This window comes from Salmo salar, chromosome 08 (genome assembly GCF_965601325.2).
Source record: "Salmo salar chromosome 08, fSalSal1, whole genome shotgun sequence".
Taxonomy (NCBI): Eukaryota; Metazoa; Chordata; class Actinopteri; order Salmoniformes; family Salmonidae; genus Salmo; species Salmo salar.
In genome coordinates, this window is record NC_138298.1 from 24,819,752 (window position 1) to 24,845,071 (window position 25,320).

General features: G+C 44.8%; 2 protein-coding genes across 3 annotated transcripts in view; one reads left to right on the forward strand and one right to left on the reverse strand.

Moving 5' to 3' along the window:
- Positions 1 to 3,112: 3,112 nt before the first annotated feature.
- Positions 3,113 to 22,935, reverse strand: aimp1a (aminoacyl tRNA synthetase complex interacting multifunctional protein 1a). Of its 2 annotated transcripts, none has more exons than XM_045722874.2 (7): positions 22,915 to 22,935; positions 17,920 to 18,062; positions 17,519 to 17,632; positions 15,193 to 15,360; positions 12,575 to 12,774; positions 8,251 to 8,419; positions 3,113 to 3,511 (listed from the first exon to the last, which is right to left on the reverse strand). In XM_045722874.2, the coding sequence occupies exons 2-7, from the start codon at positions 18,026 to 18,028 to the stop codon at positions 3,345 to 3,347; spliced, it is 927 nt and encodes a 308-aa protein (XP_045578830.1). In that variant the 5' UTR covers positions 18,029 to 18,062; positions 22,915 to 22,935; the 3' UTR covers positions 3,113 to 3,344. The 2 variants fall into 2 exon arrangements, with proteins under 2 accessions (XP_045578830.1, XP_014065106.1); XM_014209631.2 differs by lacking the exon at positions 22,915 to 22,935 and adding an exon at positions 22,359 to 22,513.
- Positions 22,758 to 25,320, forward strand: part of LOC106610360 (TBC domain-containing protein kinase-like protein) — a 69,718-nt gene continuing 67,155 nt past the window's right edge. Inside the window, exons 1-2 of the mRNA XM_014209681.3 lie at positions 22,758 to 23,020; positions 23,445 to 23,701. Of these exons, the coding sequence (XP_014065156.2) occupies positions 23,509 to 23,701 (193 nt within the window). The 5' untranslated portion in view covers positions 22,758 to 23,020; positions 23,445 to 23,508. The remainder of the gene's footprint in view (positions 23,021 to 23,444; positions 23,702 to 25,320) is intronic.

Sequence of the window (25,320 nt, forward strand, 5' to 3'; positions counted from 1 at the left end):
CTGACATGTTTAAAAAGCTAACTGAAGTTTTCCAGTTATAGCTGTCAGGTAGCCTAGGGGCTTTGAGTGTTAGGCCAGTAACCGAAGGGTTGCTAGTTAGAATCCCTGTGCCGGCAAAGTGGAACAATTTGACGTTCTGCCCTTGAGCATGGCAGTAAACCCCCAACAACAACAACTGCTCCTCGGGCACGGATGACGTGATATTGATTAAGGCAGCCCCCCGCACCTCTCTGATTCAGAGGGGTTGGGTTAAATGCGTATGACACATTTCGGTTGAATGCATTCAGTTGTGCAACTGACTAGGTATCCCCTTTCCCTTCCCCATCATAGCCGCCATCAAAGCCGTCCTCATAGCCATCATCATAACCGTTATCAAAGCCATCATCATAACCGTCATCAAAGATGTCATCATAGCCGCCATCATAACCATCATAACCGTCATCAAAGCCGTCATCATAGCCATCATAACCGTCATCAAAGCCGTCCTCATAGCCATCATCATAACCGTCATCAAAGCATCATCATAACCGTCATCAAAGATGTCATCATAGCCGCCATCATAACCATCATAACCGTCATCAAAGCCGTCATCAAAGCTGTCATCATAGCCATCATAACCGTCATCAAAGCCGTCCTCATAGCCATCATCATAACCGTCATCAAAGCCATCATCATAACCGTCATCAAAGATGTCATCATAACCATCATAACCGTCATCAAAGCCGCCATCAAAGCTGTCATCAAAGCTGTCATCATAGCCATCATAACCGTCATCAAAGCCGTCCTCATAGCCATCATCATAACCGTCATCATAGCCGTCCTCATAGCTGTCATCATAGCCGTAGATAGGAATGGTTTACTGTCTCCATCACCGAGTAAGTTGAGGGTTCAAGTACAGGTGCAGGATGACGTTCTGTAGGAGCCAGGACAGGGTGGAGACGGATAACTATTCAGCAGCTTTAATGGTCAAACCACATTGAACACCATCAGCCACCGGAACTAGAACTGTCTCACTTCCTGTGTCAATAAAGCTTAACCCTACACAATTAAAGCATTTGCCAATAGGAAAACAGATAATTAGTTACCAGGTAAACACAGTTATTTAGTGTAACACAAATTCCCAACATATCAGCAATGTGTATAACTGCCATAAAAATGAAATAATTACTCAGGAAATAATCCTACAACAGCAACACTGCTCTCCAATACTCTCGAAATCTCTCCAATACTCTCCAATACTCTCGAAATCTCTCCAATACTCTCGAAGGCTCTCCCCTTCTTCTCTTCATAACTACTGATATATGAACAGGTTTTTCCCACCACCTATCAAGTCCTTTCAGATCTGTTGCTTTGAGTGAAATGTTGTGGGTGAGACGTGAGAAAATGTTTTTGAGGGTATTGGAAACAAAATTGTAGGATGGTTTTGACTTCTGAGATACTGTCAGATTTCCACCATTTTAATTACGCATATCAAATTCTTTCCAAAAAAACTATTCTCTTTCTCATTCACTCATGACCAACTGATGAGATGTGTCCCATGTCTCAACATTACCCCAGTGGTCTTGGGACACTCATCTAAGTCTAATTGCCCATTCCTACAGGAGAATGAGGGTCATGTTCATTCGGGCAAGTCTATGTAGTCTGGTTCAGTCCGGTTACTAGCCAAAATATATTATTTCACAATATGCATCACATCAGATATGCGAATGACGTCCACACACTAAACAGAGCATCATATAATAATGAAATCTACAAAGGAGGGCAGAGTGAATGGGACATTAAACACTAGGCTATGCTACACTCGGCTTCTTCAGTCTACAGATGTTCAGGCTGTGTGTACATGGACTTGATTACTATCGATGCAAGAGAACAGACCGGCAATGAGGACATATGAATCAGTCCTGCTAGAACCAGGACCCAGACCATTCTAGAACCAGGACCCAGACAGACTGGTATGGCCCCTGGCTGAGGAACCCAGTGCACTCTGGTGTGTCAGAGAGCTAGAACTTTTGATCCAGTCCTTGTTGTTCTGATTGCCTGAGATTATACTAAAGAGATCCTTGATTCAGGTGTTGGTCAGTTAGAAATCAAATGATTTTATTTGCTGTCGTGGAATGCGTGTGTGTTGTAATGGTAGGAGACGGTCTTTCCTGAGGGAAACAATGTAAATGTTCTGGATATGGCTGGATGGTAATACCAGGCAAATGACACTGGTACCAGGAGCCTTCTTTTCAGAACATGTCATCTATATAAAAATGATTCAGTGCTGTGTTTATAATGGGTAACATGTGATTCTGTTAACCATTAGATTCCTTCAAATAAACCAAGGCAATACAAGTGTATGTCATATCATGGGACATGACCTTAGCTGTAGCATATGAAGGGGTACCACTGAAAGAGATTAGTTTGATCCAAAAGCTCAGAGGGAACAAATCTGATGGGAGGAACAGAATTAAACAACACAAGATACTTTGATCCTGAAAAAAACTGGGCTGAGCAACAGCCTTGAAGAGCGGGCTAATGACTGAACCTTGAAGAGCGGGCTAATGACTGAACCTTGAAGAGCGGGCTAATGACTGAACCTTGAAGAGCGGGCTAATGACTGAACCTTGAAGAGCGGGCTAATGACTGAACCTTGAAGAGCGGGCTAATGACTGAACCTTGAAGAGCGGGCTAATGACTGAACCTTGAAGAGCGGGCTAATGACTGTGAGAACAGGAATGGTGGTAGAAGGACTGAGTACATGGGCAATTCCACTTTGTGACGGCACAAACAGTCATTCTGTTACCAAACTTAGCATCTCAGCATCATTCTGTTACCATGGAATTGCCCACTATCCAAAAGGCCTGCTGCGTAGCATCTGTGAAATTGATCCGTCTGTTCGTTGGCTTTGTAGAATGACATCCCCATTTCTCTCCTTCGGCTCATAACGAACCAGAGAAATCAAAGCACTAATCAAACTAATAAATCACAAAAGTGACTTGCAGGATGAGTTCAGAATGCTAGAGAGCATTATAAAGGATTTCTAGGATGTAAACACACTTGTATAGTCTTGTACGACGGACGTCAGGCTTTACAAAGAAGAACCAAACAAGAAATCAACTGCAAGGAGTTTAAGACCAACTGATAACCTTTTTATTGAACATCTTCAAAACATTTCATTTTCCTCCGTCGACATCACCCTCAGCACCATGGATGAGTAGCAGTTCCACAGGCTGAATGAGGACCGTTGCTAGTTCCACATATAGAAATAAAATGACTGGAGCGGTCATTCACACTTTTCCCAATCCCACTTTTCCCCACCATTCTAGTTCTACGGCTCCGTCCTCTGCATCCGTCTTCCTTTATTTGATGCCGCTGTTGCTCATGGTCTGAGCTTTGCATACTCCCTTGCCGGCGATCTCGAAGGGGGCTCCCTTGTAGTTGGCCACACACTGGCCGTCTGTCTTCAGGTCCGGCTGCACCGCCTCCCACACCTTCTTCTTGGGGTTCAGCTCCTTGTCTGGCTCACCTGGAAACATAGGAGAGAGAAACTAGATGACAGCTCCGCTAGTTATGATGACACGCACACCTTGTATGGAGCAATGCAGTGGTGTTATGCACTAGATTTTTTTGAGGGGGCCATATTGAATATCTCATTGTGCATCGCTTGTATCTTTTTGAATAAAATTGGAGGGGGAACGTGCCTCCTTCGTTTCGATGACATGACGCCTCTAGGGGCAACCACAGTAGATGACAACTCCAATGGCAGCACTATCTGTCTTGCTAGCTTTTCTGTAGCCTTGTGATAGACCATTGGTTTGTGCTGCTGGAGTACTTCCTTGGCGTAGTGTCGATTTTGAAACGTAAAAAAAGCTGAACCAGAAGTTTTACAGAAGCTTTTACTCTTTTAGCGCTAATTCAAAACGTATACAACTTCCATGTTTGTCGGCAACTAATGGAGTCAGGGAGTTCTTCATTACCTCAGCATTGTGTTATTGGCAGTGTTTGGATATTACTTGGCATCTGTATGGATTCATAACTGGCACTCCACATTGGATTCATAACGTGCTTCTGTTGGGGTGTGATCTTTTCCTACTCATCATCACAAACATCCTGGGAAGATATGCGAAGGAATTTTTTTGTCTAATTTTCCCAGCTTTGACACCCTCTACAGTTTGAACAGGAACCCGGACGCTCATTAGGGCTGGTGAATGTGTGAGCAATTACTGTTATCTATCCACACCAAGCCCAATGCTGGACTGACTTACTGACTTGGTGCTACTAGCTAGCACAGAAATGTCACTATAAAATAGGGGTGCACAATTCTGGAAAGTTTCCCAAAGTTCATAGGAAAATCTCAAATTTTGCAAACAGTACAACTCCCTAAAATCTGGAGAAAAATCTGGAATCCTGGGGGACCAAAGCTGACATCAAAATAAGAGAGAAGGAATGTCAAGAAGAGGGAATAATAGGCCATCATCCCGCAATGTCAACAACATCCTGTTTGGAAAAGCGTTGGCCACCACCGCCCCGGCTATGTTTTTTAACGACCCAGAGGTGTGTACAGAACAGCTAGAAACCGACGAGACCGCCTTAGCACCCCTGCCTCCTCCTTCCTTCTCTCCTCTCTTCCATTCCGTGGTCGTTCTCTGTGTGCGTAGAGTCGTAAAAAACACCGCTGGGAATTGAATGACCGCCCTAGTGGGATCGCTCGTTAAACTAACAGCTTGAGGAGGGGCCGGTGAGAGGAGATGAAAGGAGAACCCAGGCTGATGTCAGCGGGCTCCAGTCCTGACGGGGCGTCTGTGTGATGGAAAATCCCTCGTCATGTTCCACCTCTCTCTCTCCCCACAACTCACTCCCCAACTCCCAGTTCAGGTACTGTTCCCTACCAACAACTGCACGACTCAACTCCCCCCCCAGCCCCACAACCATATTTTTGTATTAGCTCCGGGACAAAAACAAATCTAAAATCAGTCACATTGATGGTGGGTTTCCCCCTTCAACGTCAGGTGAGGCATGAGGTTGGATATTCTATGACGTGGAAGGTTTATTCTGGGGGACCAAAGCTGATATCAAAATAAGAGAGAGGGAATGAACCTAAAACCAAGTCCATCATCCTTTATCCCTCACTGTAAACAACATCCTGTTTGGAAAAGCGTTTGCCATCACCGCCGTGGCGATGTTTTTTTAAACGACCCAGACGTGTGTACAGAACAGCTAGAAACCGATGAGACCGCCTTAGCACCCCTGCCCATCTCCTCCCTCCATCCCCTCTCCTCTCTGCCATCCTGTGGTCCTTCTCTGTGCGACCAACCTGAATGTGGCTCTAATTGACGTGCGTAGTCGTAAAACAAGTATTTTTGGCCGAGGGGGATCCCTCGTTAAACAAACAGCTTGAGGAAGGGCCGCTATGAGAGGAGGGAAGGAGAAGAGAGGAGAGGGAAGGAGAAGAGAGGAGAGAGGAGCAGAATAGAAAGGACAGGGGAGAGGAGAATAGAAAGGGGACGGAAGAGGGAAGGAGAAGAGAGGAGGAAAGAGAAGATGAAAGGGTGTCTGTGTGATGGACACTCCCTCGTCCCCATTCTACCTCTCTATCGCCACAGCAACTATCTTAGGGAAACTCCCAGTTCAGTTATTGTTCCCTACCAACAACCGCACAACCCCTCTCCTCACCCCTCCTCCACCCCCCCAAAATGTTTTGTTTTGCCAGCCCCACAACCATATTTTCTTATTAGCTCAAGAGCAAATCTAAAATCAGTCACATCGATGGTGGTGGGTTTCCCCCTTCAACGTCCGGCGAGGCATGAGGTTGGACATTTTATGACGTTCAGGCAGGCTTTCCTCTAGTTCGGGTTTCTGTTCATTTCCCAGGCATGACATTGAACATGGAGTATGGTTAAAAGGCACTGGGATAGTGTATAGTCACTCTGTTAAAGAGGAGTTCCATAAGCTGTGTTTTGTTGGGGGATTTGGTATAAAGAGCTCTTTAAATTCTCTACATCTGAATCAAACCAGTCCTAGGTCCTTGAACAAGGCATTTAGGGCCTTTGAAATACTCTCCCACCTCCTAAACTCCCTACGCTTGGTTGTGGATTCAGATTTATTAGGATCCCTATTAGCCGACACCAATGGCGGCAGCTAGTCTTACTGGGGTCCGACATGACGAAAAAGACAAAATACTTTACATTTAATTGTGGGAAAAGAGGACCTGACTTACACTTTAGTCAGAGGGAGTTGATTCGTTTGTCTATTCCGTTAACAGTCACAGTCCATTTAGCTCCAATCACTAAAGAGAACAGAGGAGTAAACACTGCAATAGGAAAAACTCTGCGGGGTCTTGAGAAGGCTTTGTGATTCCTCTCTTCAAAGATATGAAAAAAAAAAAAAAGCCTTTGTTACCCTTGGCAAGATGGCAAGAGGACAGTTGGTTTTTCACATGTCATTTCATGTACAAATGTAAAGGCAATAAGGCCAACCATGTTATTTTGCTCAGGGCAATGCATTCAGCCATTTTCCCCTTGGTTGGAATCTATTGATGTTCTTTAGTGTTGGGTCATCTGAAGTGGCTTGTTGGTAATAAATAATTCATGACTCGAGCACACTGGCTGTGTCCCATTCCACCAGATGCAGCTAAAGCTAATGTGGTGTTCCACCATCATACCACACTCATTGTATGCTCATTTTATTTTAACCAGTGGAATGGCAAACATCAAGCCTTCAACTACTTTACCACATTTAAATCAGTTACCCCACGTGACATGGCCTGGATTTGAACCAACTAGATGAACTAACCAATAATTGGTCTACAAACTACTTATACTGAACAAAAATATAAAAACTCACCATGCAACAATTTCAACTATTTTACTGAGTTAGAGTTCATATAAGGACATCAATCAAATAACATATATTCATTAGGCCCTAATTTATGGATTTCACAGCCATGGGAGGGTCTGGGAGGGCATAGCCCCACCAACTTGGGAGCCAGGCCCAGACAATCAGAATGAAATTTCCCCCATAAAAACAGCTTTATTACAGACAGAAAACCCCCTCAGTTCATCAGCGGTCAGGGTGGCTGGCCTCAGACGATCCTGCAGGTGAAGAAGCCAGATTTTGAGGTCCTGGGCTGGCGTGATTACACGTCGTCTGCGGTTGAGACTGGTTGGAAAAACTGCCAAATTCTCTAAAATGACATTGAAGGCAGCTTATGGTAGAGAAATGATTAAACGCTCTGGCAACAGCTCTGGTGGACATTCATGCACTCAGAATGCCAATTGCTCGCTCCCTCAAAACTTGAGACATCTGCGGCATTGTGTGGTGTGACAAAACTTACATTTTAGAGTTGCCTTTTATTGCCCCCAGCCTAAGGTGCACCTGTGTAATGATCATGCTGTTTAATCAGCTTCTTGATATGCCACACCTGTCAGGTGGATGGATTATCTTGGCAAAGGAGAAATGCTCACTAACAGGGATGTAAACAAATTTGAGCAAAAAATTGGAGAGAAATAAGCTTTTTGTACATATGGAACATTCTGGGATCTTTTATTTCAGCTCATGAAACATAGGACCATCACTTTACATGTTGCGTTTATATTTTTGTTCAGTTTATAAACCTTTGACAACCCCCCTGTATAAAGATATATGTGAAGTGTTATCGAGGTTAGGATACCCTGTGAAAGTGACGGGTACCTCCGCTTTACTTCCGTTTCCCATGCTTTTTTGAATGGCCGTTGTGATTCTATCATCAAATTCATGAAAACGCAGTCATTTAAGATAGATATAAAATATGGTTGAGGATGAATGTACTTCTACCAGATGCCCTTTAGGAAGTTTTTGTGCTTGAAGACCATCACGTTTCGTTTTTGCACATTGAAGATCATAAAAGAAAACTCCAAAAGTTGAAAAACTACAAGGCTGTGGGGGCAGTCACTTCCTGGTTACAGCTTATTAGCTTAGTCAAAAGCAGGTCTAGAGTCAAAAGCAGGTTGAGCTGTCGAGGGTATGATAAAGTAGCCTGGCTAAACCAGACTGAACACTGTGCTCCCCATTGAGTGCAGCATTCAGTCTAGTTTAACCAGGCTGATGAAGTAGACCCTAGAGGTCAGGGCCCATATTCACAAAGCCTCTCAGAAAAGGAGTGCTGATCTAGGACCTGTCCATAGAATCTTCTTCATTATGATCTAAAAGGCAAACTGATCCTAGATCAGCACTCCTACTCTGAGACTTTGTGGATACGGGCCAAGATGGTCAGGGGTGTTACAGTACCTGGGAAGCCCTGGAAGATGACTCTGTCCCCAGGCACGGCACCGCTGGGAGGGTCTAGAATCTCCACCTTGTCTGGGGAGCTGGCACACATCACCATGGCCTGGGACACCACGCCTCTCATCTTAGCTGGCTTCAGGTTGCACAGCAGCACCGCCATGCGATTCTGCATCTGGGGGGGGGGAATAAGACAAAGGGAAAAGGTTTACAACTATACTGAGATATTAAATACATATATTTAACATTCTTCTGACGGACAAGAGGAAAAAGTATTGCAATAAAGAATAGATATTTTACAAGTAGAGAGAGATTAGGGAGCGCTGCTTTGATTCTGTACAAACCACACAGGGCATCTTACAGTGCTGTCTTCAGAATGAATGGCCTACTTTATGACTTGATTGATTGAGAAGAGAAAACACCAATTGGTGTGGTCTCCATTCTCGATCTCTTTGCAGTACTGTGGTTTTCAGAATCCTATTCACACAATTCCCCCATGTCCAATCTTGTCATGTAAAATGACTGCCTCCGGCGGCATATGGTTTGTGTGTATGGTGTGCCTTATTTCAGAAACCAAGAAGAGCGAGAGAAAACAACATTATTCTTTCATGTCTGTGGAGTGACCTCGGAGGTTTACCCAAACTCTGAGAAGGCCAGAAGCCATTTCCATCAAAAGAGAAGAGGATGGAGAGAATACAGTGTACAAAGTCATAGTGCGTGTCACAGCTAGGAAAATAATGAGGTCTTCATTTTGGAAACATCCCCTTAAAAAGTAAATGTTGACATACATCTGCATACATTCCCTTCAGTGTGACACATTGTTTTGACAGCCTTCTTGCGGCAGCTTTTCTTCCTCAAGCGCCATTTGCTTAGCGGGGAAAGAGTGTGTGTGTGTGTGTGTTAGGTGTGTGACGTTAGTTTTGTAAATCGGTCGGATGTGCGGACTACAGAAGTCAAGTTTTGTGCGTGTATGTCACAGCTCTACTCTCACCCTGTGATTATGTGATTTCCTCAATTGAGGGGTTGACATTCAATTTCATGTAATGGCAATGAGGCCTGAAATCACTTGTCAAAGGTTAAAACTGAACACAATCCAAACACGCTAGGATTTGGGTTTCCAGAGTTTCCTTATTCCGGCCAACGTACAAGGGACAAACATGCCAGGGCACTAAAATCAACATGCTGCCAGTGGGCCCTCTACATTGCTGCCAGTGGGCCCTCTACATTGCTGCCAGTGGGCCCTCTACATTGCTGCCAGTGGGCCCTCTACATTGCTGCCAGTGGGCCCTCTACATTGCTGCCAGTGGGCCCTCTACATTGCTGCCAGTGGGCCCTCTACATTGCTGCCAGTGGGCCCTCTACATTGCTGCCAGTGGGCCCTCTACATTGCTGCCAGTGGGCCCTCTACATTGCTGCCAGTGGGCCCTCTACATTGCTGCCAGTGGGCCCTCTACATTGCTGCCAGTGGGCCCTCTACATTGCTGCCAGTGGGCCCTCTACATTGCTGCCAGTGGGCCCTCTACATTGCTGCCAGTGGGCCCTCTACATTGCTGCCAGTGGGCCCTCTACATTGCTGCCAGTGGGCCCTCTACATTGCTGCCAGTGGGCCCTCTACATTGCTGCCAGTGGGCCCTCTACATTGCTGCCAGTGGGCCCTCTACATTGCTGCCAGTGGGCCCTCTACATTGCTGCCAGTGGGCCCTCTACATTGCTGCCAGTGAAAGTGTTTAGCTTTTTACTCCTCATGTTGTTCTTCAGACTCCAGTATGTTCCTTGAAACAGGGAAGGCTTAATGTCTTGTATGCATGGTCTGTCGTCACGTCAACTCTCGCACAATGAATGACTTGACGAGAAAATAAAAGTAAGGATTTTGTTAACTGTGGGTTCTACTTGTCCAAATGCTCCTCGTCTAGCCCCGGTGTGGAAGGAAGAAGGCCGCTCGTCTAGCCCCGGTGTGGAAGGAAGAAGGCTGCTCGTCTAGCCCCGGTGTGGAAGGAAGAAGGCTGCTCGTCTAGCCTCGGTGTGGAAGGAAGAAGGCTGCTCGTCAAGCCCCGGTGTGGAAGGAAGAAGGCTGCTCGTCAAGCCCCGGTGTGGAAGCCCCGGTGCTCGTCTAGCCCCGGTGTGGAAGGAAGAAGGCTGCTCGTCTAGCCCCGGTGTGGAAGGAAGAAGGCTGCTCGTCTAGCCCCGGTGTGGAAGCCCCGGTGCTCGTCTAGCCCCGGTGTGGAAGGAAGAAGGCTGCTCGTCTAGCCCCGGTGTGGAAGGAAGAAGGCTGCTCGTCTAGCCCCGGTGTGGAAGGAAGAAGGCTGCTCGTCTAGCCCCGGTGTGGAAGGAAGAAGGCTGCTCGTCAAGCCCCGGTGTGGAAGGAAGAAGGCTGCTCGTCAAGCCCCGGTGTGGAAGGAAGAAGGCTGCTCGTCAAGCCCCGGTGTGGAAGGAAGAAGGCTGCTCGTCAAGCCCCGGTGTGGAAGGAAGAAGGCTGCTCGTCAAGCCCCGGTGTGGAAGGAAGAAGGCTGCTCGTCAAGCCCCGGTGTGGAAGGAAGAAGGCTGCTCGTCAAGCCCCGGTGTGGAAGGAAGAAGGCTGCTCGTCAAGCCCCGGTGTGGAAGGAAGAAGGCTGCTCGTCAAGCCCCGGTGTGGAAGGAAGAAGGCTGCTCGTCAAGCCCCGGTGTGGAAGGAAGAAGGCTGCTCGTCAAGCCCCGGTGTGGAAGGAAGAAGGCTGTTCGTCAAGCCCCGGTGTGGAAGGAAGAAGGCTGCTCGTCAAGCCCCGGTGTGGAAGGAAGAAGGTCGCTCGTCAAGCCCCGGTGTGGAAGGAAGAAGGCTGCTCGTCAAGCCCCGGTGTGGAAGAAAGAAGGCATTCTCTCTTTAAATGACCAAAATGAAATCCAGTCATTACAGGGACATGTGCTTGGACTGTCTTGGAGTCTCTGTGTAATTGACTACGGCTTATGACAAATGTCTCAGTGAAAAAGGTTATTTCAGTGGTGAAGAAACACTTCACAATTCAACACACTTCAACTACAGAACGTACATTAAAATGCAATAAAAATGATTGTCAAACAAATGTCGGCCCTTGCTTAGTAATATAGCAGATAGCTACGCAACTACAAGTCTTTCAATAAATATATATAAAAATTTAATAAAAAATGTCATTTCCAATTACTCTTCTCATAGAACCATAGATATATGACTCCGACAGTGTTTGGGTACAAAGAGTCCAACGTGCATGTGCTTTCATTTATAAGGATTATACATTGTCTATGTAAAGCAGGATGTACAAAGACTCCCTATGTTTTGGAGATGAATCAAAAGAGGCAAACCGAGAAAAGAGGTTTGATTGTAAAGAGAAACTGAGGACTTCTGCTAGGTGAATAAGACTGCAAACAAATTACTTTTGCGTCTCGCAGACAAATCGTAAATTCCGGGGCAATAACTAACTGAAAACCAAGTCTGTGTGTGCAGAAACCTAAGTCGTAGACTTTAGAAAGCGTCACGTGAACCCTGACACAGACTACATTGGAGTAGTCACTTTACATGGGCTATTAAAACCAGAACAGGGCCCTGGCTAGCCAGAGTTATAGCACCCGTGTGTCCAATAAAAACAGCTGAATTTATTATAGTGAAAATAAGGCAAAAAAAACCACACAGTAGTGTTAAAACAGCAATCTTTAAAACCAATGTTATTTGACTAACAAAAGCATGTAGACAGCTTTGTAGTCTAGTAGGTCAGCCTCCCAAGTCTTCCTGAATGACCGTTAAGCTCCCAGTACCTGTTAAGTACAGTAACAGTCTTACTCTGTATTGGTCGGTGGGCAGACTGGGTTCCAGACACACAAAACATTCCAAAGGGGCATTTGTCCGGCAGCAACCCGACGAGTTGGTCCGGCAGCAACCCGACGAGTTGTTCCGGCAGCAACCCGACGAGTTGTTCCGGCAGCAACCCGACGAGTTGTTCCGGCAGCAACCCGACGAGTTGTTCCGGCAGCAACCCGACGAGTTGGTCCGGCAGCAACCCGACGAGTTGGTCCGGCAGCAACCCGACGAGTTGGTCCGGCAGCAACCCGACGAGTTGGTCCGGCAGCAACCCGACGAGTTGTCTGACTGACACAGACCTTGCGTGAATACTTGACATTATGATGCTCTTTGGCTGCGTTTAGACAGGTAGCCCAATTCTGAACGTTTTTTTCCCCCACAAATTTGTCTTTTGACCAATCACATCAGATCTTTTCACATTGGATCGTATTAAGAGCGGATCTGATTTTTCAGAGTGGATCTGACATTTGGTTGGGCAGTAGCCGGTGTTAGACTGTGTTGGTACTAGGCTGTGCATTCCAGTACCTGATCTATGGGTATGTGCTTGACCAGCCCGCTGACCACCGTCCTGGGGGCTGCCTCTCCCACGTCCACCTGCTCCACATAGAGTGAGTCGGCGTCCGGGTGCTTCTCGGCCGTGACGATGCGTCCCACCCTCATGTCCAGACGTGACACATCTACCTTAGCCTCCTCCTGGGGGGCCGCAGGCTTCTTCTCGCCCTTCTCTGTGACAGGACACACAGAGAGGAAAGGGTTAAACCACCACCACACACACACACACACACACACACAATATGAACTTGAAGTTAAGTCACTTTGGATAAGAGTGAGTTTGTATGACTGGCATGTAAAGTAGCTTGACAAAGCTGTGGTCCTCTGTAGCTGTGGTCCTCTGTAGCTGCGTGACTGCGGTCCTCTGCAGCTGCGGTCCTCTGCAGCTGCGTGACTGCGGTCCTCTGCAGCTGCGTGACTGCGGTCCTCTGCAGCTGCGTGACTGCGGTCCTCTGCAGCTGCGTGACTGCGGTCCTCTGTAGATCAGTTGGTAGAGCATGGGGCTTGCTACGCCAGGATAGTGGGTCTGATTCCCAGGACCAACCATACGTAAAATGTATGCAAGCATGACTAAGTCGCTTTGGATAAAGGTGTCTGTTCAAATGGTATATATTATATAAGCTACAATACAGGCTCTGCCACAGCAGGTATAGTATACTGGACTGGGTTAAGGGATGCCATACTGACTCCCTGCCTTTATTACATTAAAGGTCCACCAGAGAAGATCATTTTTCCAGGTATCTAATGCAATACTTTTTGTTAAGCCCACTGCTATGGTAGTGTTCCCTGGGGACTCATTAGGATCCATTTGAACCTAGTCTGTGTGGAAACTATGCTGAGTGGTTCAGCCATCTTGACTGTTCCGATCCAATTTACCCCAAAGTGAAAACAAATCTGCACGGCGACTCTGAAGCCCCAGCGTGCCATTCTTGACTGTGATCACCGCAGGCGTTAAATAATAGTACATTTACTTTTCCACCAGAATTCTGAGGAGACTTAAAGCAAATACCAATACCACTGTTAAAACGTAGGCCCCGACAAGCTTTGCACGGATACTAGGGGGTTGTAGCGTGCCAGACCCTTCCAATGATATGGGGTGGATAGTATGAAGTGGTCTCGTCTCCTAGTCTCGTCTCCTTGATTTATTTTCTAGATGGTGAGAACCTTCCAGTTGGGAGCTCAACTCCCCTATTGCTCGAACCAGCAACCTACTGGTCCGCTTCTCTAACCTCTGTGCTACCGACTTAACGCCCCTGTCAACTTCTGCACTGTTACGAAAACAGCGTATTGATGTGTGACGTCATCCGCCCTGGCCCCTGAGCAGCAGAGCACCCCACCATGGGCCGGATCATTTATTGGATTGCCAGGCGATGATTGTTTAGATGAGGTGCGAACACAGTCACATCAAAGCCTTTGTGTGGAAACGAGGATATCCACACGTACTAAAACAAAGCAATCTGCAACAGCGGAGATAAAAAGCAAACAGCATCAGGTATTTACTGCTCTGTTTTCCATTGACATCTGGCAGTCAGAAAAGCCAGATACAAACCGGTTCAGTCTACATCGCAAAGCATTCTCTTCTTCTTCTCTGAATTATAACCTTGTAAATAATCTGGGGGAAATCATTCCTAATTTGTTGCCGTGACAGTTAATTAGCCCAGATGGGTTTGACATCTGAGTGGAACGAGGCTTCGACTGATTTATTGTATATAGAATTTTAATAATAAACCAAAAAAAGTTCAAAAGAATAAAACCCAACACCGCTGCATTTCAATAATTTAGCTGGAAACATATTTTTAGATCTAATTTGACACCGAGGAAATGAACAGCATGTTATATTACACTGCATTATAGCATCTCTGGTTTAGCCCTGGGGGGGTTGTGCAAAGCCTCAAGATGAATGGCGTCGACACAATATAAACATCCAAACCGGAATTCTGCCTGTCTCTCATTACAGCGTTGACACTTCTGCTAAGACTATTCTCTCATCACCGAAACAAGTCAATACATTTTTTTTATTTTATTAAAATCATCAAGGTTAAAAATCTACTTCAGGATAAACCACAGAAAGGTTTCGGAGAAAGTTCATTTGTTTTGGGAAAAGGCCCGTCTGTAACATTGGAAATTGAAACGTTAGGCCAAAGTTTGAAACGGATCCCCTTTATTTGCAGATTCCCCGTGCGCCTTTCGTCCATTATCGCCAGATATTAGAAATTCAGATGGAGAATACCTGCCTGGGAAATCACAAATGGCCATTGAAGTACAGACAGATCGCTGCATCCAGCCAAGCATTGATGGAAATGCTGGATCTAAGACAAGGGCTTGTGTTCCAAATGGAAAGAAATGTCAGAGAAGTGCAGACAAAAAAACCCATCCCAAAGCTAAATCACGGAGCACTTCAACTCAAATTGTCATTGAAGAGGCGCTTAGGACTACTTCAATTTTTGCTGACAAATCGAAAACCCAAATATGACATATTTCACTTTAGTGTGGTGGAACGTTGAGGGGTTTGACAATTATGAGTGTGTGAAATCACAGATGTGGAAGGGCCCTGCAATTTCAACAACAAGTCAATTCTTGCTTTGCTTTACCCTTTTTCTCTGGTTTATTCTTCTTGCCCTCGCTGTTTTTGGGAGGGGGGCTGGCAGTGACAACAAGAGAGGTGGAGGACCTTGCTGGGGATAAGGGCTGAGGTGGTGTGGACTTGGAGGCACACTGGATACTCGAGTCTCCTGCTGTTGGCATGGCCACCTCCCTCACTGCAGAAGGAAAAAACAGAGAGAAGATTAATTGAACACTTTTATCCAAAAGAGACTTAGGGCTCTATTCAGTCTAAGGCTGAAGCATTACAGATTTCGCAATACAAACTTAAAAGTTCATTTCCGATTGAGCTGACATAAGCAGCATTTACCATGAATGCAGTCTCCGCTAAAATAGGAACACTGCCTTTAAATTTCAATCCCGCTGAATCCCCTTAAACTCTGTTCTAATAGTCACACTAGCATACAATATTGGACACATGCTAAGTGGTATGCCAGTATGGATATTGGAATGTTGCCTTACAGTTGACAGTGATACATGAATTAAGTACATCTGGCCCATGCAGGAATTGAACCCAGAACCCTGGTGTTGCATGCACTATGCTCTGACTAACCCACTGAGCCATGAGTGAGGATATTCAACTCCAGTTACAGCAGTACTGCTGGTTTTAATGTGATGCTACTGGTTAGAATCCAGGGAAGTGGTTTGTAACGTGGACATCAGAGGCTGATTATAAGGGATGGATAAAAACCAGCAGAACTGGAGTTGAACGCTCCTCTGCATTACCATTCAGATAGGCTGTATGATACTGTAGCATGATACTGTAGCATGATACTGTAGCAAGTTCCAATAGACAATACATCTTGAGGTTGGCTATTTTGCGTTTGAACCCAGAGGCATTATTAATATCCTTTTTCACACTACTGAGCCAAGCCATACTGAGCTGGCCTGGCTATGCAGCCACCATAGTTGCTGGAATCGTTCAGGAAAGAACAATGCGAAAATAAAATATCCGAACCAGGGCAGTACGGTTTGGGTGGGTACGATAGTATGAAAGGGGTATAACGAAGCCACCGAACCTGACAGAATTTGAATTGAGAATGACGGCGAGGGATCGTTGGATATGAAGGTTTTTCATCGAGCTGTACTTTGCCTAATTAGTTTCAGCAACATCATTTTGCTTAATGATAAAACCTTATTTATAGACCCAATGGGAGGAAAGACCAGCATCCTAAAGCGTGTTTGGAATGGAAAATGACAGTGTCCATGGCAACATGGAAAACAAGGAAATATAGTTTTAAATCTCCTCAATCAATATCCGGATTGTTTTTGGGTGGGGAACCCATCATTTCAGGTTGAAGTTTGGACGTAAAGTCATACTTTATCCACGTTTTAATTCTGTGTTGAGAGCTGAGGTTCGGAACTTTAAAGGTTTACCTTTTAAAAATGCTGTCGTTCCTCCTGCTGTTGCCATGTCGTTCTCTGTTGCTCAAAATGCCCAGACAGGACCCATGAAGGTCTTTACTTTACTTCAGTTAGTCATCTCCATAACAACACTGTGATTTAGCTTATTTTACAGCATCACAAAGCCCCATTGAAACAAACACCAAAAATAAACAGCGGAATTGGATACGTGGAAAAACTTAAAACATAATTCTGCACTCCTTTTCGCACACATTCCTGAGCGCTCCAAAAATAACATGTAGAGATAGCCTTTTGATGAGGGCTACATTGCCTATTTGTACGAATCCTCTGGTTTCTTACCACCTAGTTCTCCTCTCTGGAAGCCATTACTGACGTGTTAATGATCACAGAGACTGTTTGCCCTTGTATGTTAATGCCTGACAGAGGTGCGATATCACAACAGGGTTGTAGCACGCCGCCAGTCACGCAGACGGCATGCCGTTTGAGTTTGGCAGTTGGGGGGGGGGGTTGCCTAGTACCCCCCATCATGGCTCTAATGACGGACATACTTGGGCACTTGAGTTCAATTATTTGTTTGAACTTTGATAGTTAAAAAAAAGATCTGGTTGTAATATTACACTGAGACGAGAAGGCATTTTATTAAGATCTAGGACGGTTACTAATACAGCTAAACAAACAATGTGTCGCTAATGAGTTGCCTCAGACACCGTCAACCACTCAAGTGTGAGAACTTTACCCTACAGCTAGCTATAGCTATGTGGTTGATAACATCAAGGCCGTACCAAAGGAATGGCGTCTGTTCTTTGAAGAATCAAGTTCCCCCTCAGGAAAAATTAAGTTCTTCTCAATCGCAGTCTGAACAGCATCAGTATTTAATCTCAGAGGAGGTCTTAGCAGAAGTTAAACAGGATGTGACAGAGGATGGAACACTGTCACCAACCAACTACGTACCTCCTCTGCTCTTCTCCTTCTCCAGCAGTGTTTGCTTCAGTTGCTCGATGTCCCTCTTCAGCTTGGTGTTCTCCACCTTCAGTTTCTTCTCTTCTCTGACGGTGGCCTGCACCTCTATGTTCAGACAGAATGCTCCTGTCAGACTTTTATAGGGTCAAACATGTATCACTTCGTTTTAGCCTACAGCCTCTTTCCCTCCCCAACTTTGGCTTTAAACCGTTTCTCCGGCTAGGCTACTTCGCCCTGAGAATGTGCACTCACGTAGAGTTGAGGTCAAACTCAAAAAAGGATTTCAACGACTTGAGGAATACATTTGACCCCATACTCTGCTTGAGATTGACTGTGCGCATGCATCTCTATGTCTGCTTGTGTGTGTGTGTGTGTGTGTGTGTGTCTCTTACTGGCTTTCTCCTTGAGCAGCTGGACCTGCTGTTTGAGGTAGTCTATGATGTGGTCAGCCTCAGCTGCCCGCTGTTCCAGCCTCATCACGGAGGGAGTGTGACCCGACATCTTGACCAGGGGTAGGGAGCGTGTTACTAGGAACCTGGAACCAGAAAACAGAACCTACCAGTGAGAAAGAACCACAGGTATTTACAGTACAAGACACACTTGAAACAGAGACATTCTGGAATTTGGGAAAGCAACCCCAACACAAGACACAATGAGAAATAGAGAAAGAGAAATAGAATTGTGACAATCCACCGATCAGTTAAAATGGAAAAGTATGTTCTAAGAATTATATTTCTGTGCTAGAGTACAGCACAGACATTTAAAAAATGAGGGATGTAATATACAGGCTCATATCATCAGGGAACCTGGGAAGTTGGAAGCATCCCAAAGACAAGACAACCACAAGAGAATCCCAGGTTGCTGCTACAGCACACAGGCATGTTAGCTCATAATAATAGCGCATGTGGGACATCTGCCTGGCCTATTCAAGAGGCTGGCTTCCTTCCACAAGCAATGCAGAGATAATCAAATCTCATTTTATTTGTCACATGCGCCGAACACAACAAGTGAAGACTTTATTGTGAAATGCTTACTAACGAGCCCTTTCCCAACAATGCAGTTCAAAAGTAGGAAAATATATATATAAAAAAAAAAAGTAGTAACACAATAACGAGGAGATTGTGCACACACACACACACACACACACACACGGTACAGAGTCAGTGCACTGGGATACGTGGTAGTTGGGGTGATTTATTGAGGTAATATGTAGGTTTGGTTAGGTGATTGATTGAAGTACAATGTACATGTATGTAGGGGGTGAAAAGCTGAAAGATAAGAGGATAAAATGTTGATAGTCATAAAAATAGGTCAATAAATGAGCTTATCCCTTCTTTCCCCCCTCCCTCTATCATTCCCTCTCTGGCAATGTAGAGGGAGCTGTTTCTTCTCAGTGCAGAGTCTGGAAACCAAAAAATGGTCTCAACAAGCTCCAGGTCAACTCGGTCAAACCGAATTATTCAATGACACGGCAAAAAAGCTAAACCATATGACAATTAATGAAATAAACTGTTGTTTTCTTTTAATCTCTTTTTGTTGTTTGCTCAGTTTTTTTCCTTTACAGGCACAAATGGGCAAATGACATTATAGACATCATCGGCGATGTGTGTGTTTGGTTTTAGGGATACTTATAAAGTTCAAAAGGGATCAAACGACAGCCTCGTGCCACTCAACCAAAATGCAGCTGGACAACAGTTAGGGCTTTTCTTGTAATGTGTAATGTGCCTTGGACATGTACAGGCTTTGGCAATCCTCTCCCATTGACAAAGGAAAGGAAAAGAGGGGGATTTTTACAAGGGCTCGGGCGAAAAGGGAGGAGAAGAAAACGTCCAACACATCGGCCTAGTACAGGGTGGCGCTGGAAAACAACAGCTGGAGAGAGATGAAAACAAAACCAAAAAAAAAGTCAGGGATGAGGAAATTAGAAACACAAAAAGAGCTGGAGTTGATAATATAGGGGATCAAAGAAGTTTGTTTGCTCGAAGGCTCGGAATCGATTTAACTGGGCTCTGTGGTGGAAAAATTTAGGAGCGCCACTATAGGGCTGTTTTCATTTGCAGAACTCCTGAAAATGAGCCCCGGGGCTGGGGGCGGTGGGGCTTGGCCGAGACACCTCTGACAGTACCCCAGGCCGGGCCTCCAGGCAGAAACAAGGAGTCCCCCAGGGGTCAGTATCCCTACCGTGGACATTGGACAACACTGCAGAGCAGATAGCTTAAAAGAGGAGTTGATCATAATAACTGGCTCTGGATGTCATTCAATTCACAAGTTAGCCCGTTGGAACTAGAACTGCGTTGAGAGCAATGTTCCATCTCATAGTTTTTTCGGCACTGAGCAAATTTCAAGCCTGCTGAGTGCAAACTTGAACGTTGCGAAAATTCTGTGCAACTTCCGGCGCGCGTTTACTGTGAACACGGAGGTGGTACCCACTTTATAACCCGTCACTTACTGAACGGGAGCTGGATTTTTAGCAATAATGCAACCAATAGGTTTATTGTTTGTCCAAAGTGTTTTGGGCATTTCAAGTCTGTTGACGCACCTGATGTGTCAATCTAAGTAACATTAAAAAAAAAATGTAAAGCCCCATCAAAGTCCATCAGTTTAAGCTAGAGATATCAGGGTGGCGTCTCAATCCACCGCATCCGCTTATGTCGGCCTTCCGTATCTGCGGTGGAAGGTGGCCGACCTACAGAGGTGTTTGTCACGAACCTTACTCCTTACGATTTATTTTTTTGACTGTCTTTTTTTTTACATTCATGAATGTGTTATTCAATGCGTTTCTATGGGCTATTGTAGTAAAGTCCAAATTCAATATTTTATCAGATCATTTTAAAATATTTTTCCCCATACCTAAAGGGGTCCTAAAATTCGAAATCAAACAGCAGAATGATACATGGTATGAGCTTAGACTTTAATGGCAATAACTGATGCACTGCATGGTCTATTTCTGGGACTGATATTCACATATATAATGATGGGTGCACTTACAGTAAAATGTGTCTGACTGCTATCTGAACAGATCAGTCACTTGATAGATTAGAATGATTTGGGACAATAATGGCGTTGTTTTGACAGAAACCAGTGCTTTGCATGACATTCTCCAATTGTTTTAATGTTGTGGTTCTGGCCAAGACAGTTCTGGCTGGGACTAGGGACATTCTTGTTACATGCCTCCACAGCCTCCACTGTACTTTGACACTTTGTGAGCATTTTTTTGTAACAAGGTAGTTCAGTTCATTTATGTTTGAAAAGACAGTTACTGACAAGGCTAGCTAGCTCTGGGACACAACATCGGGAGTCTGTATTGGGGTGTGTTCATTAAATTCACTCTGGAGTGACAGAGTGTGCTCTGTGCGTTCGTAAATTCAGAGCGTTTCGCTCTCGGAGCGTTCAGGTCGCACACTGGACGCTCTGGCCGAGGAGTAGGGTTGATCTGAGCGTTCTGACCTCACAACTGCAGTCAAGCCCCCAAGCTATCTGGCTAACGTTGGCTAGCTTCTTCCAGACACAAATTAGAGAACAATCACTCTGACCCTTTTACTCGCCCTAGCAGAGATGGTTAGGCTGTTTTCATGTTATTTAGAGCGTTGGTTACTGTAACTGTTATGCCGGCTCAATGGGTGTTGCGTGTTCGTAAATTCATCAGTTATTCTGTGAATTTACAAATGCATCCTTGGTTGGATTTCCTGAGCTGTGCATATTGCATATTATTGGTGGGTGGCGATGGAAAATAATCCACTGAAGTAAAGGCAGTTTCAGATTGGATATTCACACTTTCAAACCTCAATCGCTTTAAAACCACTGGAGCCACAGACTCCAAACAAGTGTCATGTTATTGGAAAAATTCCGCATAACATTGCACTGGTCGTATTTTCACAATTTGGACATTAATTTGGTTTCCAAAGCTAATAAACGTGAGGAAATGTGAGCAGCATTCCGTATTCCTAGTTGAATAAATGATGGAGCATAAACAAAGTACCAACTTTTTTTTACATTTGAATTTCAATAGCTCTTTTGTCACAAAGGGTGTGCAATGTGTAGGCCCACTGAGTGTACATTATGAACCTTGTTTGAGGTGTGTGGGTCACATGACCAACGCGCTGTTGAATTTCAAAAATTAAAATAAATACATTTTAAATAGTGCGAGATGTAAATCGACAAACAAAGTGTGTGCAATAGGTGTCAGCTAGAACCAGTTTTAAAGTTTTAGGAGTAATGGTCAAAGAGCTATTGCAATTTTAAAAAATTTGATTTGTCACTATGTAGACGGTCCCTAACTGATGTTGGTGGACGTAAGGAAAACTACAGGGGAATATCCAACTATAGCCGGCTTTCCTGTCAACAAAAACACATGTATAATCTCTAGGAACTCTACTTACCAGACGTAAAGTCAAATGTGTCCCTCGCTCTCAAATGTACATTTGAGTCCAACGTTTGCCCAAACCGCAACATATTCCTGCTGTGTAAGAAGTCTCGCATGAAGTGCGCGGCCCGCTGTCTAACTTCACAAGAATTTGGTGTGATTTTGACCCCAAAAAATATTCTGACATGTATTTCATAGCAAGGGACACATTTCACTTTATGTCTGGTAAATAAAGTTCCTAGAAATTATACATATGCTTTTTTTTTTTTACAAGAAACGTGTGAGCACATGCCGGCTAACGTTAGTTATATAGTTGTATCTGTGGTGAAATAACAGTATTGACGTTAGCTAGCTCAGTTTAGCAATAGGGGTTGCATCGTTCTAACGCTAAAATACCAAGAATTCAGAAATAACTGGCTGATTTGAAATATATACTAAGGATCAGAAATAAACATGTATTCAACTTACATGAAACTGTGACCGCCTGCCTGTGATTGATACGTTTCGAATACCCACAGCTGTTCGAGAAAAGACCCACGTAGCCCCATGCGCATTGTCACTGGTCTGCATACCATCTGGCTAGCTCGGGCCTGCTGGCATGCAATCTCTATCCATATGATTAGACATTTGATATATGCGCCGCAGTTGCACAGTTTATACCATGAGGAGTTTTGGGGCTAACTTGCTAATGCCTGCGTAACCAGTAAATGTATACATTATTTGACATTCAGAAGCAATTAGTAAATTACATTTCGAGCGAATACAAAATAAAAACAGCAAGAATCGTACTACGAATGTTTGGTTATTTTTGTAGAAACATTGTTTATGAGATTTGATCAGGCATAGAAAATAAAGACATGCAGATAAAGTAAGATACCTGTTATATCCTTTGGTTTGTCAATATAAACACTAAGCAATAGATACATTTAACCAAAAGCTACTAACACCGGTTTATTGGTAAGCAAGGTTGCAATGTTTACAAATCATTTTGACAGCTGAGCTTCGTTGCTGAAAAATGACGTACCGGTCACGTTATCTCAGCTGCTCACAGCATCCCGTGAAAGAGAAGATTCTGCAAAATAAAATACAAATAAAATCTATGGTCAGAATTTTTGGGATTTTCACTAAACGTAAGTGTTCATTCAAATTTTGAAAAGTCGTTGCAGTTTTATTCATTCAAAGTTTTCAGCATACTGCATCCCTTATTGTACAAGCTAACTGCAGCACTGTCGCTTGCTTTCGATTTAGTTAGCTGCCTGTATCCACTTTTACTGTTTACAAACCGGTTATGTGCCTCCCTAAATACACTATTAGGTAATGCTTGTACAATATGACAAAGTAAATGAAGTGGATATGAAAGTGTGTGGTAACCATTCTTTTGTGTTATATCTTAAGTTATTTCTGCGTTTAAAAGCTGTGATATAACTTGTATTTTAGCTACATTGCACCTGTTGTGTTTAGATATAGTTTCAAATTAAAATGAGTGTTTGTAAACATGAACCAAACTGTTCATAATTTGTTTCACTGCCTCTAATGTCTCTGTGTTTTCCATAGGGTGTGTGGGTTGGTGGAGCTGTCAACTGTGAGTCTGAAGTGGACACTGGAGCAGTGAGTAGTCATGAGGCCACTGAGAGACGCCCAGCTAGGGGCCTTCACCTTCTTTGCCTCGGCTCTCCCCCACGATGTGTGCGGGAGCAACGGCCTCCCCCTCACCCCCAACTCCATCAAGATCCTGGGCCGCTTCCAGCTGCTCAAGACCATTACCCACCCCAGGCTCTGCCAGTACGTAGACATCTCCAGAGGGAAGCATGGTAGGACTACGCATCTCTGTCTGTTTGTCAATGGGTCTTCTGGGTCCTATTCTTGATACGGTGAAAATACATCACTCCCTCAACCTACCTTCCTTGGAGTAAAAGTGATCTGAATGCACAGAATACACCAATGGTAAAGCACTGGTAGGCCTATATAAGTGCTATAACTGGAATGGTGAAAGATAAAATCAAATTTTAATGCGAGTGTAGATGTTAATGCGAGTGTAGCGAAATGCTTGTACTTCTATTTCCGACCGTGCAGTAATATCTAACAAGTATTCAATCAATTCCCCAACAACTACCTAATACACATATCTTAAGGGGTGAATGAGAACATGTACATATAAATATATGGATGAGCGATGGCCCAGCGGCATAGGCAAGGTGCAATAGATGGTATAAAATACAGTATATACAAATGATATGAGTAATGTAAGATATGTAAACATTATTAAAGTGGCATTGTTTAAAGTGACTAGTGATCCATTTATTAAAGTGGTCAGTGATTGGGTCTCAATGTAGGCAGCAGCCTCTCTGAGTTAGTGATTGCTGTTTAGCAGTCTGATGGCCTTGAGATAGGAGCTGTTTTTCAGTCTCTCTGTCCCAGCTTTGATGCACCTGTACTGACCTCGCCTTCTGGATGGTAGGGGTGTGAACAGGCAGTGGCTCGGGTGGTTGTTGTCCTTGATGATCTTTTTGACCTTCCTGTGACATCGGGTGCTGTAGGTGTCATGGAGGGCAGGTAGTTTACCCCCGGTAATGCGTTGTGCAGACCGCACCACCCTCTGGAGAGCCTTGCGGTTGAGGGCGGTGCAGTTGCCGTACCAGGCTGTGATACAGCCCGACAGGATGCTCTCAATTGTGCATCTGTAAAAGTTTGTCAGGGTTTTTGGTGACAAGCCAAATTTCTTCAGCCTCCTGAGGTCGAAGAGGCGCTGTTGATCCTTCTTCACCAAACTGTCTTGTGTGGGTGGACCATTTCAGTTTGTCTGTGATGTGTACGCCGAGGAACTTAAAACGTTCCACCTTCTCCACTACTGTCCCGTCGATGTCAATGGGGGGGGGGGGGGGGGGGGGTGTGCTCCCTCTGCTGTTTCCTGAAGTTCACGATCATCTCCTTTGTTTTGTTGACGTTGAGTGAAAGTTTGTTTTCCTGACACCACACTCCGAGTGTTCTCACCTCCTCCTGTTGTTTAGTCATTGTTGGTAATCAAGCCCACTACTGTTGTGTCGTCTGCAAACTTGATGATTGAGTTGGAGGCGTGCATGGCTACACATTTGTGGGTCAAGAGGGAGTACAAGAAGGGGCTGAGCACGCACCCTTGTGGGGCCCCAGTGTTGAGGGTGAGTGGAGATGTTGTTTCCTACCTTTACCATACGTCAGAAAGTCCAGGACCCAATTGCACAGGGCAGGATTGAGACCCATGGCCTCGAACTTGGAGGGTACTATGGTGTTGAATGCAGAGCTGTAGTCAATGAACAGCATTCTTACATAGGTATTCCTCTTGTCCAGATGGGATAGGGCAGTGTGATTGCGATTGCATCGTCTGTGGACCTGTTGGGGCGGTATGCAAACTGAAGTGGGTCTAGTGTGGCCGGTAAGGTGGAGGTGATATGAT

Excerpts from the sequence above, each read along its gene's own strand:
- aimp1a (XM_014209631.2), bottom strand. The coding sequence starts at position 22,465 with ATGGTATGCAGACCAGTGACAATGCGCATGGGGCTACGTGGGTCTTTT. Across the intron at positions 18,063-22,358 it reads GCAGGCGGTCACAGTTTCAT|GTTCCTAGTAACACGCTCCC; the intron begins GTAAGTTGAATA and ends TTCTGGTTCCAG. Across the intron at positions 3,512-8,250 it reads CATCTTCCAGGGCTTCCCAG|GTGAGCCAGACAAGGAGCTG; the intron begins GTACTGTAACAC and ends CTATGTTTCCAG.